At 35.2% G+C, this 15,863-nt stretch overlaps 1 protein-coding gene across 4 annotated transcripts in view; it reads left to right on the forward strand.

Moving 5' to 3' along the window:
* LOC129797523 (M-phase inducer phosphatase) overlaps positions 1–15,863 on the forward strand; it is a 53,895-nt gene that overhangs the window by 33,641 nt on the left and 4,391 nt on the right. The window contains exon 1 of one of the 4 annotated variants that reach the window (XM_055840219.1): positions 12,154–12,762. The exons of 2 other annotated variants lie outside the window; for them this stretch is intronic. In XM_055840219.1, coding sequence (XP_055696194.1) covers positions 12,713–12,762 — 50 coding nt within the window. In that variant the 5' untranslated portion in view covers positions 12,154–12,712. Of the gene's footprint in view, positions 1–12,153; positions 12,763–15,547; positions 15,756–15,863 lie in introns of those variants that run through there. One more of the 4 variants, XM_055840229.1, reaches the window with a different exon arrangement.

The raw sequence follows: 15,863 nt of genomic DNA on the forward strand, positions 1-15,863 counted from the left end.
CGCGGAATTACTTTGAATAATTTGGGAATAATTGTGAAATTGCTACTTTGATATACTCATAACCGTGTGAGCATTTACCTAAATTATTTTTTGTTGAAACATTTAGTTAATTTTTTATTCATCTTCAAGTACTACAAAAGAACTTTTTCACAACACCCCCCTGTGTATTGGGGAATTTTGATTAATTACCCAAAAATTTCAATGAATAGCAGCTTCTGATTCCTCAATTAATCCCCATTAATAAGATTTATTCTAGATCTGTGTGCTTCTTTAGGTGGATTTTGAGTTGTTTCAGCTTGGGCACGTAAGAAGCCTTCACGAGGAATGTGTCGTAAAACAAATGAGACCTCAAAATGCTATCAAGAGAGAATTCTCCTGCCAGATGAGATTAGAATCACAAAAAGTATAATCTCTGTGCGAGAATTTCTTGCGAGATGTGCGTTGCTCGTATTTCAAACGAGCAAAACGTTTAGTTTTACTATAAAGACTGGGATTTTTGATAAGGTCTCCTCATATTATAAAAGAAGAATGTCTTGAGTGGTATTCGTGGAAGGCGTATAAGAGATTTGTTATGTTTTATTCACGTCTGATGGTTTTGATGTTGCGATGCCAAATGGACGAGAGTGAGAGAATGACTATGGGAAAAAGAAAAGAAAATAAATTCCATTTCTGGTGAACATTTAACCACCCCGCAGTGGCAACACCTTAAATTGATTATTATTATTTTTATTTTACCCCCGCAAATGAGATTCATTCGAGGATCCTCATCTCCTAAGTGCTGCCCATATTTTCGGCATGTCCCACAGCGCTATGTCTCTTGGCCTTGGGTGGCTCCACAATGTTCTCTTTTTTTATGGATATAAAAGAGGAGGTTCACAGAGCCCATACTATTTGTATTCATTCGCTCACAGTCTCAAAGAGAGTCTCCCAAAACTGTTTATCCAACTTCTTCGTTCTTCATCCTCCTTATTCCCGCGCTCTGGCTGCTGCATGCATGTCTCAAATGCATAATTATATATGAATCTCAACATGGAGCCAAGCCCTTAGCATTCATTCTAACCCCTGTGTGTTGGTGTACATATTTTATATGTAGGCAATAACACTCTGTGTTTTAAGAGTCATGTGTAAAACAACTGGGGAGACATAAATATTCACATCATGATGATTTCCGTTCCAAATTTGAAGAATTAACTCTAATAAGGGATTATTTTGCCTTTTTGCTCCGTCTTTCTCGCGCGCCAAGGACTTGGATGTGTTGGAGATATATTTCCAAAATACAATGCACCATCAACTGAAAGACAGTGCAGCATTGTCTCTAAGAACGTTTTAATCTCGCAGCATCATATAGAGGCCAATAAGAAGCTGCGAGAATGCCTCAACATTTTCTTCACGGTGTTGATTTAAATTCTGTAACGGATAATAAGTACAGCATGGGGCGAGGTCTTGAATCATTTTAGTTAGAGATACATTTGATCATGGAAAGTGATGCCAAAGAAAATATAATTTAAAAACAATTTTCCCAATAAAAAGGAAATAAACGATTTTCAATCAATTTTCCTTAAATAAAAAAAGCTTTTTTTTTCCTCTTCCATTAAAACTTTCTCCACTTTCTATTCAACTGCATCACTTACATAGCCGATAAGCAAAAGTATTTTAAATTCTCTAAGAATCTTCTTATGTTGATTTATTCTTAAGAAAACATTCGTTATACATACTCATTGTACTTCATTGTTGCAAATGAACTTTCAGAAGAAACAAAACATTTCTCCTCCAACATCTTCGCTGATAATTTCTTGTTGATGTAGCCATTTATGCTACGCGCCCATGGCCATGAAGCAATATGCGCCAAAGGAAATGTTATATGGAACCAATGCGTGGGCATTTTGTCGCCCTTTGCTTTGCATGATGAATGTGCATAATGAATGCAATTTACTCCCGCTGCAGCAGCATGCTGAATTTTTATGATCTCAGATTCAGCTGTGCGCAAAGTTGTTCACTGGAATTTTCACATTCGCAAGAGACTAAATTACACTAATTACTCCGAAATGTGTCAGTTTCAGTCTGCGAATGTACATACGCAAAAGTTACGGCGCGGAAGAGATGTGAGACATGTGGATTGTCTTGATGTCTCTCACATCAATTTAATACAACTCGGTGGTGTTTCATGATCCCAAAACACCACTTGTGGGGGACTTATTGAATAGATTAGGAACTCTATAACGAATTTGTTGTGCTGACTTTATTGCTTTGAGAAAGTCTCTGTGTCAAATGAAGTCAATTGAGATGTTGCCTCTTTATTTCTTACTTCTTCTTTTTTTGGGGACATCGCGCGCATTCACTCCACTCTCCGCCCCAGAACTACAATGCAAGCATTAAAGTCAATGATTCATCAAATTCCAAAGAGTTAGCCCCAATGTGTGATAGTTGTGATTAAGTTTTCTAATGCAAATCTGGCAGAATGATGTCTGTGGTCCAGAATTTTCAATCATCAATGAATCATCATCAGGTGTTAAATTTTTTTTTATTGAAAATTTTTAGATTTCCTTGATTTTGTTTGAAGATCCTTTCGGGGAAAAGATCATTTCCATTTGATCTTAAATCAAAAATTTGTTTCCGCCTAATCTTTTCTTCTGAAAGTTAAATATTTGTTATTTGTTTTGTTGACATCCATTAGTACCTATATCAGTATTTTATACCCCGCATAGATAAGACTGAGAAACACCCCCGAAATTTATTTATAAAAAAAACTTGTCGAGATGAGATCACAAAGGCACGCGCGTCTATGTTGAGTTCAAAAGTTCGTTATGGATCGATATTTTAGCCACACTCTCGTCCCAATTGCACTCCATCCATACGCATTATGTGAAAGAAACAATTCCGTGATTACTCATATGAGCGTGGTTAAAATAAACCGAGGGTGTTTCGTTCGAAAAATAGTTGCGGGAAAATGATATATATAAAATTGATAGGAAGCATGTCATGTGTGTGGTGTGCTGTTTATAGTTAAACTGTACAGTGAGTGAGCCTTTACTACACTACACAATGTAGTATAGAAGAGTGTCATTGAGAAATGCTGCATGTTGTGCTGAACCGTTAGATGGAAAATGCTGGTATTACACATGCTCAAATAACCTCCCCCTAAGCAGCATAATATCGCGCATCACGGCGCGCAGCTTGAACGCCCAAAAAGGACGCCTTGCATGCACTTTAGTATACGTCAATCCACATTAAATGCCATACACTGATTTTCTTTACCAAAACACTACAAATTCTCTGGAGAGGGAGGGAATAAACTGTCTCTCTAAGCGTCTCTCTATGGTCTAAATCATAAGAGGTAAATCGCACCAGCATAATTTTTGGCTTATTCCAAATGCATTTTAGAGGGTTCCAAGGTGTGTGTACCAACGTCGACTTTTTTTTTCATGTTTATTATTTCCATCCACACATGTTCCAATTCCCAATGAAATTAATTGGCACGAAGAGAGGGATGTTGTTGGATTTCCAATAGTGCAAATTTTATGTGTGTGTGACGGGAACGAAACGAGAATAAACCCCATTGATAAATAAAGTCACGTTATACATTAATCCAGTAAAAGTGGATTTTTGGGAGGGAAAACCCCCATCAAGGAATACATACAGGCATTGATCGCGAACAGATGCGTTTAGTTTTTACTTTTATACTTACGGTTCCTCCATATGTATGTTTCGGTTTATATAGGTACAAAAATTGCATACAGAAGGGTGCAGAGTTCTGGGTGCTACATGTTTTTCTCCTGAGGTCTATTACCCCTCTTACACCAATATATTGGGTCTCACATTCATGAAAATTTACATATAAAGTGTATATATTGTGCAATTTGCATTAATAATACTGTATACCTTCCTTTTATATTCTTTCATTTTAGTTATTTTCTTTTTTTTTTTTTGAATATTTTAACTAACTTTTCCCATTGGCGCCATAAATCTACTTGTCTTTCACTATATATAATGTAGTTTATTTGAGAATACACAAGAGGAGTGATCTACCGGGAACTACATTAAGGTGCTTTTGAATTGGAAATTAGAAGGTAGATCGATGAATTTTGCATAACAATATAGATCAGAGGCCTTTATGCAATTAAGGAGTCAATAAAAATTTCTCAAAGTTTCGGTTTAATCTAACTTGGATATGCCCATTACTTAGGTACGTTAAGTAAGATTGCACTGTTAACGTCTAATGCATAAGAATACACATAAAAGAAATTGTATTTCTAAAGGTTGAATAGAAACTAAAGAAATAATTTTTAGGATTAAAACTTGATTAAAAAATTCAAGACATAAAAAAAAAACAAAAATTAAGAAATTTATCATCTAAGAACCAGTTCTAGCTTACACAGAAAAAATTTTTTTCTTTTAATTAAAAAAAAATATCTCTACCTCATAAATAAATTAACAACGTGAAAAATCCTTAATTGTAAAAAAAACCATAAATAAATTTAGAAGGACCTAACCTATATTGTTACTTTGTCATTCAAAGTGCTCTCTCAGCAGAAGAAATGTGTGACAACTTTTTATGCAAATCCACTTTTTGAGAAAAGGCGTTAGACTTTAACTTGGTTTTTCTAACTTTCCCAATATACCTGCTTTTTTACACTTTACAAAAAAACATCCTCAGGGTACTCTCTCCCTTTTTCTGCATACCATTAGTGCTGAGGAACGAAGGATTTAAGAAGAAAAAAAAACCTGTGTGAACCCCCTGACAAAACCTAACCGAAGACATTGGTTTTGTTTTATAATGCAAGTCTAATGGGAATTGCCATAAGGATGAGATCTCTCCGCGGAATACTTAAATAAATTCTCAAGGATCTCCCAAAGGTGTGTTATATATATGGCTTAATTTCCACGCACAAAAACGGCTAAGAAAACTCTACCTTCCTTTTTTGTCCACACACTTTTTGTGAGATTGGAAATTTAAATAAAATAATGTTTTGTTACTTTGAGGATCTAGGACTTTTTTTTCTTTTCATTGCTCAATTGAATTTTTTCTACCAAGTCTGGGATGATCCCAAAAAAATCAATCTCAAAGAATGGTTCCTTAATATTTCTAGTTTTTAAATTAATAGGCAACACGGTTATTCGGACGAAAAATATTTCTTCTAGTTTTTTTTTTCTTATGTATTTGATGATCATAAAAAATTAACCAACAAGTTTTTTTTGCGCGGCACTTTGACTATTTTTTTTCTTACCTCAAAATTCCCGCAATATCGTTCTCAATATTTATTCACGAAAAATTCTCTTTCAGTCTTTCATTTGCTGATGGCGAAGAGATAAAAATTTCGGAATGGAATATAAAAAAAATGCGTTTTCAAGGATGGCGCGTATGAAGAAAATGCGTTATGAATCTTATTTTAGAATGAGTGGCAAATGGAAAAGTCCTCACGTTGTTCCTCTTATGAGTGGATGACGGAAACAAGAAAAAACCACGGAATTTGGTGATGAAAAAAAAAAATGTAAATTAACACGATATTTTTCATGTTTCACTGAGATTGTTGGTATTTAACATCTGCCGCTAGTCAACTGTTTCCATGTACGAAGAAACTGTCGACGGCAAATGTCCTCGAAGGTGCTTGACATGGCGGGAAAGTAAGCATGGGAGAATCCTTGATGGTAAGATGATCCCCTATTTATTGAAATTTCCACATTTTATATACATTCCATACACGCGGGTGTGATTGATTAGGAACCTCTTAATTACGAAGATAGTCTCTTCGTTAATTAGTCTGAATTTTTCAAACATTACAGTTTGTTTGTCTTCTGTGTACATAGTCTGGAAGAATTTCTTGTATATACCTATCTTCGGGATCTATACACTTTGGCAATCCCGTTTGGAAGGAAAACATTGTCCCAGGACAATCTCAGAAAAGGGGTTTATCGCAATCCTACCACAGAGTCTTTCCCTTGTACGGAATTATTGAGACAAATTTGATGCGTTGCACAAAGGAAAATATATTTTGTAGGTAATATATGTTCTCTACATGTACCAGAGACTTTTCCCAGAGGATCCCAAGATACCCATGTCGTCTTCCCAAGGGGTGAAAGTGTGAGACTCACTGGGGTAGTCAACTTTCACATGCGACCTCGCATAGTAAATAGGATCCTTTTGGAATTTATAGCGGTCTTGCTGTATACCTATGTACATAAAAATGTACATAGCTGATGGCAAAGTATTTGCCGAAATTTTATTTATGACTGCTTCCGTATCGATAAAGAAACTTTAATTTCCTATTTCACATGGGCTTGAGGAACAAAAGAGATTCATTCATTACTGTTGGTCACGAATTTTTTGTCAATTTTGCCACAAAAATGCCATGTCAGTGACCTTTTACCTACAAGTTTGCTTTTTTTTCCTCATTCCAGCAGAGAATTTTCGGGGTTCTTAGCGGTTTGATGGGTGCGAAAACAAAATATAAAGCTTAAAGAATAAGGATAAATTTCAAACGGTGTATCGTTAACGGTGACTTGGGGAGTTGCGAGTGCTATATAAGTCAAAGAATTTTCCCCTATTGTTAGTGGGACGTTTGATAAAATTCCCCCTCGTCTTGGAAGATATTGCGATGATGGGCATGAAAGTGAATTTTTGGCAGCTGCGGCTTTGAAAATCTGCAACCCTGCAATAGACGGAAAGTGATTGTCGCGCATTTTTGGGAAGAAAAAGTCAGACATCTGCCAAGTGATCGTAATGAAGGACATTGATTTTATTTATTGCAAGACGATTGTATGCAGCAAAAGCACGCGGTTTAATGTTGGAGGGTTAGTCACCCCTAAGAAATATCGAGTGAGAGATTCGATTGAAACTTCTTTTATAAAACTCAAACCTAAACCACACTACTGGGAGTCAAAAATATCTTGTGCATGAAGATTGTTGAAAGAAAATCGCTGAAAATAATAGTTAATAATAGTCCTCTAAGTAAATTAATCGACGTGATAAGTGGACCAACTTTATGAAGAAAACTATCTTTAAGATCCCCTCATGAAAGCTATGTAGAAAAATATGGTTAATTACAGCGTTTGGGCTTACTTTATGTATTTACTCTTTTGTGTAAAAAACTATTAATAATTATTTTCACTGCGCTAGCAAACCTACATCAAAATCAAAACAGGATTTTCCCCCATTAAAAAAGTAATTATGTTAGGGCAGAAATGCTGCAGCAGGGCCCTCCAATTTGAAGAATGATCTTATATGGAGTGGAATTATGCTCTATTCAGATTTGAGATTTAAATGGAGGTTTAGGGATTTAGGTTTAACTCTAAACCACTAATTTGTGAAACAAAGTTACTATTTTAACGAAATATTATTGTTTTAAATTATATTCAAGGATTTATCATTATCCAAAATTAGTTTTTGGCCATTTTCCTTACAATTTGACCAATTAAAAAAAATCCTTCGTATTTGGAGGCTAAAGTCGGCAATCTGACGAAAGTATAGCATAACTTAAATTCTCTCCCAAAGGTACTTTCATATATCTGTAATTTATTGTAATCCCATTCACCTTTTAAAATGAAACCATCTATTTTTGATTGATTTTTTTATTAATAAAATATCCGTTTGTTTCAATCCCTTTGATTGACACTTTAAGGGTTGATGGAAAACTCCCTAAATCGTTTCATTTTTCACAACCCTTTCACTCGTTCTCACTTGTTTTCTCTTTAATAGAAGAAGAGACCTTCCCTCTAATCAACCGTTTCTCTCTTTGCGCCAAAAATTTGTGTCAAAGCCTCATGTACATTGCTTTTGCTATATATTGTGACAAACTATGGTGTGAAATGGTGTACGTACCTACCTACATGTATAGTTGCACGAAAACCGCGCGCTCTTCTCTCTTCAGATGGGAAATTTGTGCTATATGCTTGGTGCGAACAAAGGCACGTGCCCTATCCGGTAGAAAATTGAATTGAGGGAATTGCCGGTACCCAATTTGAGAGTATTTGTTAGATCAACCCTAATTCATGCCGTAGTACATCCACTTTTGGACTTAAAAGTGTGTGCGTTTATAAAAATCTCTCTGATGTACAGATGCGAAAATTTATCCATATAGAGGGCAATTTTGTTTGATTACACAGCATGAAATGCAATGCTGTGTGAAATATATTGCCGATACCGAATTGTATATACCTACATATACGTATAAATATTTTTCCATACTAAAAAGAGTTGAGATTTATTCTCGTCACATGCAATTTTTTGATCCCCAAAATATTTTTTAAGGGATATGGAAATTATGTGCAAACCCAGACAGACTCTCAGCAAGTGAGCTGAAAAAAAAATGCGCTAAGGCAGTTGGTTCCTTTTGGTCCTTGAATTCTTATCCATCAATGTTCCGGCTTTATTTTGCAATGCCAAGGAGGGTTGACTTGAATTCAAGGACTCGTTCTTATTTGATAACTTCCATAAACTCGTTGTCTTTATGTCCCTAATGGTTTCTTATTCATATAATCCTCTTCTTGTACTAAATGTGGTTGAGATATTTTGCTGATATTTCCCGCCTAAAAAGCTTGCCAATTTTTTTTATTTTTTATGATGATATTTATTTGAAATAAAAACCTTTTCTAGAAGATTAATTGAATATGTCTTATCTATCAATTCTTCAGGATATTTTCCTGGCAAGACTACACTAAGGAAATTTATTTTATTAGAATAAGTTTTCAAATTACCTAGCATTCCTATAAACGTAAACCATTTCATACATGCAATTAAAAGGAGTCACATTTCTATACCTAAAGGTACCTATTTCCTTGCAATTCCTACAAGATCTTGAAGGAATGACTTGGTGTAAAGAAAAATGTTTTACCCAAATGGATTGTGCATTGTGTGTCAGGAGGAGTTTCAGCAGAACTGAAGACTTTTTTGCATTCAGGTTTAAAGACAAAAAAAGAGTGAAAACCCATGTATTCTGGAACATTTGTAGTACCTACCATACCTTTTCAGTGTGATTCCTTGCCTTTAAACAATTGTACAAGTTCGAAGAGATCGCCATGCAAAAAAGTCACCTTACGAATTGCAACTCATTCTTTGCAGGATCTTCCCTTGAATATCTTGTGTGTATTGTTTGGAGTTTCAATTGCCCGGGTCCACCTCTCTTTTAAAGTAAAATGCAAATGTGATTCCCTTATTCTTCCTTTTGGGTGAAGAACTTCCAGGGGGCTGTATGAATATGTCTGGCGGTTGGTTAGTCTGGTTTTCCATTGATATCTCCGCGCAAATTGTTTGCAACAAGACATTCAAGTTTCTCGTTTTTTTCTTTCTTTTAATTTTAAGTTAAGACTGTGAGTTGATATGAAAATGTCAATTTGATTACCCGCCCTTATTCTTTCATACTAATTTTATGCACAAAATTGATGTCTATTTTGCAAAATGTGCAACTTCTCACGCACTTTCTCTCCCCATAGGATGCACTGATTTGAGAAACTTTTGGTTCCCATGTGATCTAATTTTTTCTCCCAAAGGTACATACCTTCCATACCTCTTGCAATGGCAGAAGACAAGGAAAGAAGGATTTCCACGGTGAAGAGAAATTCACTGAGAGATGTGAGGTTCATCAGAGGTCGCATGAGCTGGCTGTGTCAGTTTGGTTCCCATAGAATAAAATTACTTCCTCATCCCCCTCGCATGGAATCTTTTGGCTGCTTTTTTCCACATCCCTCGAATTCATTCATGCCAAATAAAATTGTATTCAATCCGTGCAGAAGTTTCTTCGGTGCCAGACTACTGGCAAAAAAAAAAACAAGCCAACACAAAAGGACTCCTCCTGATAATAATGATGGAATCCCTAATGAAGAGAAGATCAATACATAGCCATTATCTTGTATTCTATTGACCTACAAAGAAACATAATTTTCATGAGCTGAAGCACATGATGTCCAATCTCTCTTTCTTTCTCAACTATACAATGCAATAGAAATATAGTTAAAGAATGAATTAGTCTATTGTTTTGGGTGATAGCGTGGAATCAGTAAGCAAATTGTATGCGATACATTGATTGGACGTTAACCTCGCCAGCAAAAAAATAACCAAGATCCCAATACATCAGCTAAATGGAAGAGATTTTTCTTACTCGAAAGCAGGTCAAATGTTCACTGACACAAAGCCACAATCACAATTACGCTATTTAAGTTTACATACTCAAGAAGAAGGAATAAAAAATAATAGGAAAAAGAGATTCGTTATAATTCTTCTAATTTTTCTTTAAGCCATATAGTAGAGCGGTTATGGGACAAAAAGGGCTGTTTTATCATTAGTCCATAAGCACAGGGATATGTTGTTCTTATTTATATTGTATGTCCCCTGTCCTATATCGTGATATGTCTCCGTACCTTCTGTGTGTATCTCAAGAACCTACCCTTCGTCTTGCAGTGAGACACTTTCATTATTATGCCTCTCTCAGTACAATCTTCCCCTGCTACCCTTAATATTAAATCAATCAGCTGATTGACAAGGTCGCTGCGCTTTCTGATGTTCTCTCTCTACATATCGTTGCTTTTCTGCTGAACCAAAAAAAAGCTATATATGCTACATATATTTTTCATATCCCCATAGGTAAAAGGAGGGACAGTCAGGTAAATATTGTGCTCATTTATATGGTATAGAGGGGTTCTCTTCGGCGGTATAATTCTTCCAATACAGAGGCAAAACATCTAAATGCCGACCATGTAGAGGTAAATTCGTATTGTCTGGCTTTTTCTGCAGGTCACATATTTCGCGCCCATTTCGGCATAGGATGATTCCACAGTCTTCAACGATCTCTAAATTATATAATTTAATCTGGGGCCATTGAATTGGAATACATAGATTTGTTTCCCGATATTCAGATTCGATTAGAACTTTCATAGTATTAGTTTATAGAATCAAGGATGTTTGCTATTTTGAAATTAATCAGCGACGAGAGTTTGATGTCCTGAAGAAGGTCCTATCATGATCGAAACGTTGCAGGAAAAATAAATAAGAAAGAAAAGACGAAAATTGCAAATTTTTCATTTTCAATTTTCTATGAATATTATGTATATTATGTATATTCTAGAAAAAACGTTCTTTATCCCGAAAGTTAGGATAAATTGTGATTTAATTAGAAAGAGACCCTTTCTTTGTTCTCTATCAAAGATTGGTTATCAACATTGACGGAGATAGCCGATATAGGAAACTAAATGGTTTTGATTAAAATTGTAATAAAAGAATTAAATCTTACTACTATGGCAAACTTCTTAACCTGCCAATAGTTGAAATACCCTTTCAAGTGAATTTTTGTCGATTAATAGATACTGATCACCCGATAGGAAAAACTTTCAAAAACTATTTTGCAAATTATATTATCTTTTAGATAATTCTTTAATTACACAGTAATCAAAAAATGATCAAAAGTAGAAGAAACTTAATTTTTGAATTTTTGTTATCTATTCCAAAGAATATTTTTTTAATTTGAAATTTATTTTATGTACAGAGACTTTCTAACACCCTGTGTTCAAATGGAGGGAAAATACCTCTTGGCGGCTTCTTCTGCCTTTTGCAGATCGGCCATTACCCAACAGTGTGGATGCTTTCCCGGCATACAGTCGACTTTGCTTATATACTCACCAGGCGAGAATATTTAATATTATTTAGTTCAACATAGACACACCTCATTTTCCTTAAAACAATTTTCTCAAGAAGTCATTTAGTTATTGCATCGTAGAGCTGCTCAACCCTTAGAGTTTTTGGGGTAGAGAGATACTAATTACCTTGGCAACTGACTATGTACCTATTTATTTATTTGAGGTAAAGAAAGGTGCCAGGTAAATTGTATGCGGTATGATTATGTTGCAACTTGTGCATAAGCGTGGAAATTTGTGATGTTCTGAGTAAATAATTTTTCATAAGAAGAAAAAACCCCTGAAAGTTCTTTAGAGAAGTGATCTTCTGATTTATTGTTGGGATATGTATTTCTATATAGCAAGTATTATGTATGATGTCCCAAATTGAATAAAAACATGAACATAAGGGAATTACATAGTACATAATGTTGCTACATATTCTCTCCATGGGATCGAGGAAGATGTGCGTGTGCTACATCTGAGGTGGTGGTTGTTAGCCCGAGAGTGGGGAGAAATGATAAAATCCTCGGGTTGTATACTCAAAGCCGGCAGTCGGGTTCAACATTTCGTCGCGGTGACTCTATTTAGAAGCAAACAACTGGAATATTCCGGTGCGGTGGTGAGTTTTGTGGTACACAGAACTCTTCACACAGGACTCCAACGGACAAATAATGTCTTCAGTTGTTCAGTGACTGATGTTGAGTGCACACCGGACTCAATTTTCGTTGTGACGACAATGGCCAATGAGGGCCAGTAAATTGTGTGTCGAGTTGAGACGATAAAAAAAAACATTTTAACTCAAAAAATTTTTATATATTTTATCAAAAAAATGCAAAAAACACTTCAAGTGAAAACAAAAGACTTCAATTTTTAATTCCCAAAAAAAAGAATGGATGTGGTGTTTTAGTGAAAAGCTACGAATCTTTTAAGGAGAGAAAAGACTTTTTTTTTAAATAATATTTTGCATATTCTATACCATACCAAAATTTCATAAATGATTACATATAACATATAGTTCGGTGAAATTGAGAGAAAAGAGGACCCTAAAGGATTAACAAAAAAAATTTAACAAAGTGTTCAAACATAAGAGTTTATTGCAACATTTTTCATCATGTGGGAAGGAATTGCTCAAGATCCTTGCGATGTTTGTGAGTGCACAAGGTATGGAATATTTTTTGTTTAATTTTTTTTTCTTATGCAGTATTTTGTGCATTCAGCGAATGATTAGAAATTGCGTTGAAGAATTTTTATCAAAAGTCTCTCCTTGAATTTCCTCACTACATTTCATATCACTGAAGAGCAGAGAAACTCTCCGCAGCATATTATGTACATAAACTTCCTCCCTCTTGTTCTTTTTATTTCTTATTTATTTATTTTTTTCAACAGAGTCTTCTCCCTTTTCTTGAATTATTTACATAATTATCATAATTTAGTTGCGATCGCATAAAATGATAGCACTAACAATAGCATTTCATCCTACGACGACGACCCCTCTGTGCGCCATTTTATATACAACCTACCTTTTGTGGAAAAACTATTTATTGTACATAACACGGAGAAATGATAATTAAGGAAAAAGACCGTCTCAGAGTGCACTGAACAAAAGCGAAAATATATTGAAGACAGCTGAAGAGTTGGGGAAAAAGTTGTCTTGTGTGACGGAGTTTGCGGTAAATAAGGGATATTCAATACAAGGGATTCAACACTACATGTATGTCTCTGCTGCGTTTATATTCTTTTTCAATTAAATAACTATACCATGTACACAATTTGATGTATTTTATGCACAGATGTAATGAACTCTCTCTCATGTCTCTCTGGGTTGATTGCGGCCACACTGCTGGACATACAATTTCTGGGCTAATAAATAAGAATAAGAAAAAACTGTCTTATTGAAACTTTCAGATTATTACTCCACATTTCGAATTTAACCACAGAAATTGGTATAGGTCATGTCTATTTGCTGGCTCTGCCGACTGAGCTGACTCTTTGCACTGCTAAACCACTATTTGCGCCAATAGACTAATGAGATTGCTCGCGAGGAGCTCTATCGGGTCTCTAGACTGTGACAAAATGAATTATTTGCTTAACAAGATACATTTAAAGTGTGGCAGGAAATCTCTTTTATTCACCGTGATCTCTACATCCATCCATGGTGAACCTTATTCACACATTTTTTATGCCTTTCTCGCCATCCATGTGCATAACCTTTTATATGTCTACAAGTGTCTGCGCGCCATAATCCAAACTTAATGGTATGAAGAGGTTGGAGAATGATGAAGAAAAAAATTCCGCAAAATGAGATGGAAAGTGGTCTTCGGTGGATGTGCCAACTATATTTCTCTCTACATATAGGTAGATATATCCCATCCATTCATGTGTTAAAACACCTCACAGCAAGCTCTTGTGTGAAGAATATTTCTTTCAGAGCTGTGAGAATTATAGAGAGAGAATTCATTTTCATTTTCGATTCGTTCAGTAGGTCTATGTGGTTATAAGCGAGGCTTTTTTGTATGTCAGAATGTCTCTTCGACGCCAATGCTAGACGTTTGCGGAATCTGCAATGAATGGGTATTTAGCAAAAAATCGAGATAATTTATTTTAATACAAAAAAAAGGAAAATGAGGTTTTTGACTTTGCATAATACTCGCGAAATGAATAAAATCACACGAAAGAATGTGTTGGAATGTTTCTGTGAAATTAATTCTGTTAATATTTATCGTTTGTAGGCTATTAAAACTATTTTTCATTCAATTTTTATTTTCACTAAAATTAATTTTTTTTGTGAGAAAAAAAGATTGACCAAAGCGAAACGTCGCTGAATCGCTAAAAATTAGCAATTTTAATTGTAAAAAAATCAATTTTTGCCGTTTCCAGTATTTATGAGGAAATAAAAGTTAGATTTAATAGAATGATTAGCAAATCTGTGAAATATGTTTAACGTACCCATACATTAATCATTTCAATCAATAGCAATATTGCCCCTCTCACGATGAACCCTCCTTCGAGCTTAGTAAAAAAATGATCTATTTTCGTTTTTGTAGCTCTTATCTTGCGGTACTATCACAGTGTAACGTTCGTCGCATTTGGCAAAAATTTTCAACCCTTCTCCAAGCAAAATTTAATTTCTTCTCTGCGGGAAAAGAAGAAGATCCGTGGTAGACAAGAAAAGATGGCTTTTATAGAGAGTCATGCTATCAGGAATCAATATGCTTATTGAATGCTTTTTTTTGGCGGTAAATGATCCGTCGTCCCTCCTATTGAGGAAACTCGTACCGTCTGGCTTCATTTATCATTGCACGCCGCACAGGGACTTTCCCCTACAAATTCAGAGACGAAAATCCCTCAAATTTTATGGCTGTGTTGACTCAACTCCATGAAGACTGTGTCGCGTTTTTTTTTCTCGACTTCTTCAACAACTCCAGTTGTTCTCAATGAAATGCCATTTGCACAAAAATGTGTAGCGACATTGTATGTAATTCCTTTAAAATTTGTACACACAAAAAATACGATTTCTTATCAAAATTATCACGCCGGATTTTCTTCGTCGTCATCCAGCTGAATACATTTGGGGTCTGTTGGATGGATATTTACGCGCTCACAGTCATCCGATTTTTATGAATGGAACTCAGTGTTTTTGAACATAAACTCATGGGAATTTGCATGCTGGAACATTTATCAAGGAAGTTTAAAGATAAAATGATCTTTCTGGCATAAAATTGCGCTCAAAAGAAATTTTTCTGCACCGAAAAAAAATCTCCAAGAAATCATTTTGAACTTGTGGTTGGGATTTTTTCTTGAGACAGCAGCACTATGGGGTCGTTCTTTCTCATTCCTAAACTTGTGAAGAGAATAACACACACACACACACACACAGAGAAGAGGGAAGAAATGTGAGGCAAAAAAGGGCCTGCAGTTCTCATATAAAATTTTCTAAATACAGTCACAAGAGGAAACCCCTCACAATTCGGTGTGCTGAGTGAGACGTATTATTTCGACTTGATTTCTCTCAAATAAAAGAGAATATTTTAAGGACTAAAAGGTTCTAGCTCGTGTATTAGGGAGAATTTTATTTAATATTTTTCTCAGTGTTTTCTTAAAAATTTCTCGATGGTCTTTGGTCCCATTAAGATCATGGTTGAAATGAGTTTCAGGTAAAATTTTCTCAGTGATCCTCCATTTTATTTTATTCCTTTTGTATCCTTCTGTCAGCTCATGCTCCTGGCTGGCGAATTTCTAACCAAGAAAATGATATAAATGTG

This window comes from Lutzomyia longipalpis, chromosome 1 (genome assembly GCF_024334085.1).
Source record: "Lutzomyia longipalpis isolate SR_M1_2022 chromosome 1, ASM2433408v1".
Classification (NCBI taxonomy): Eukaryota; Metazoa; Arthropoda; class Insecta; order Diptera; family Psychodidae; genus Lutzomyia; species Lutzomyia longipalpis.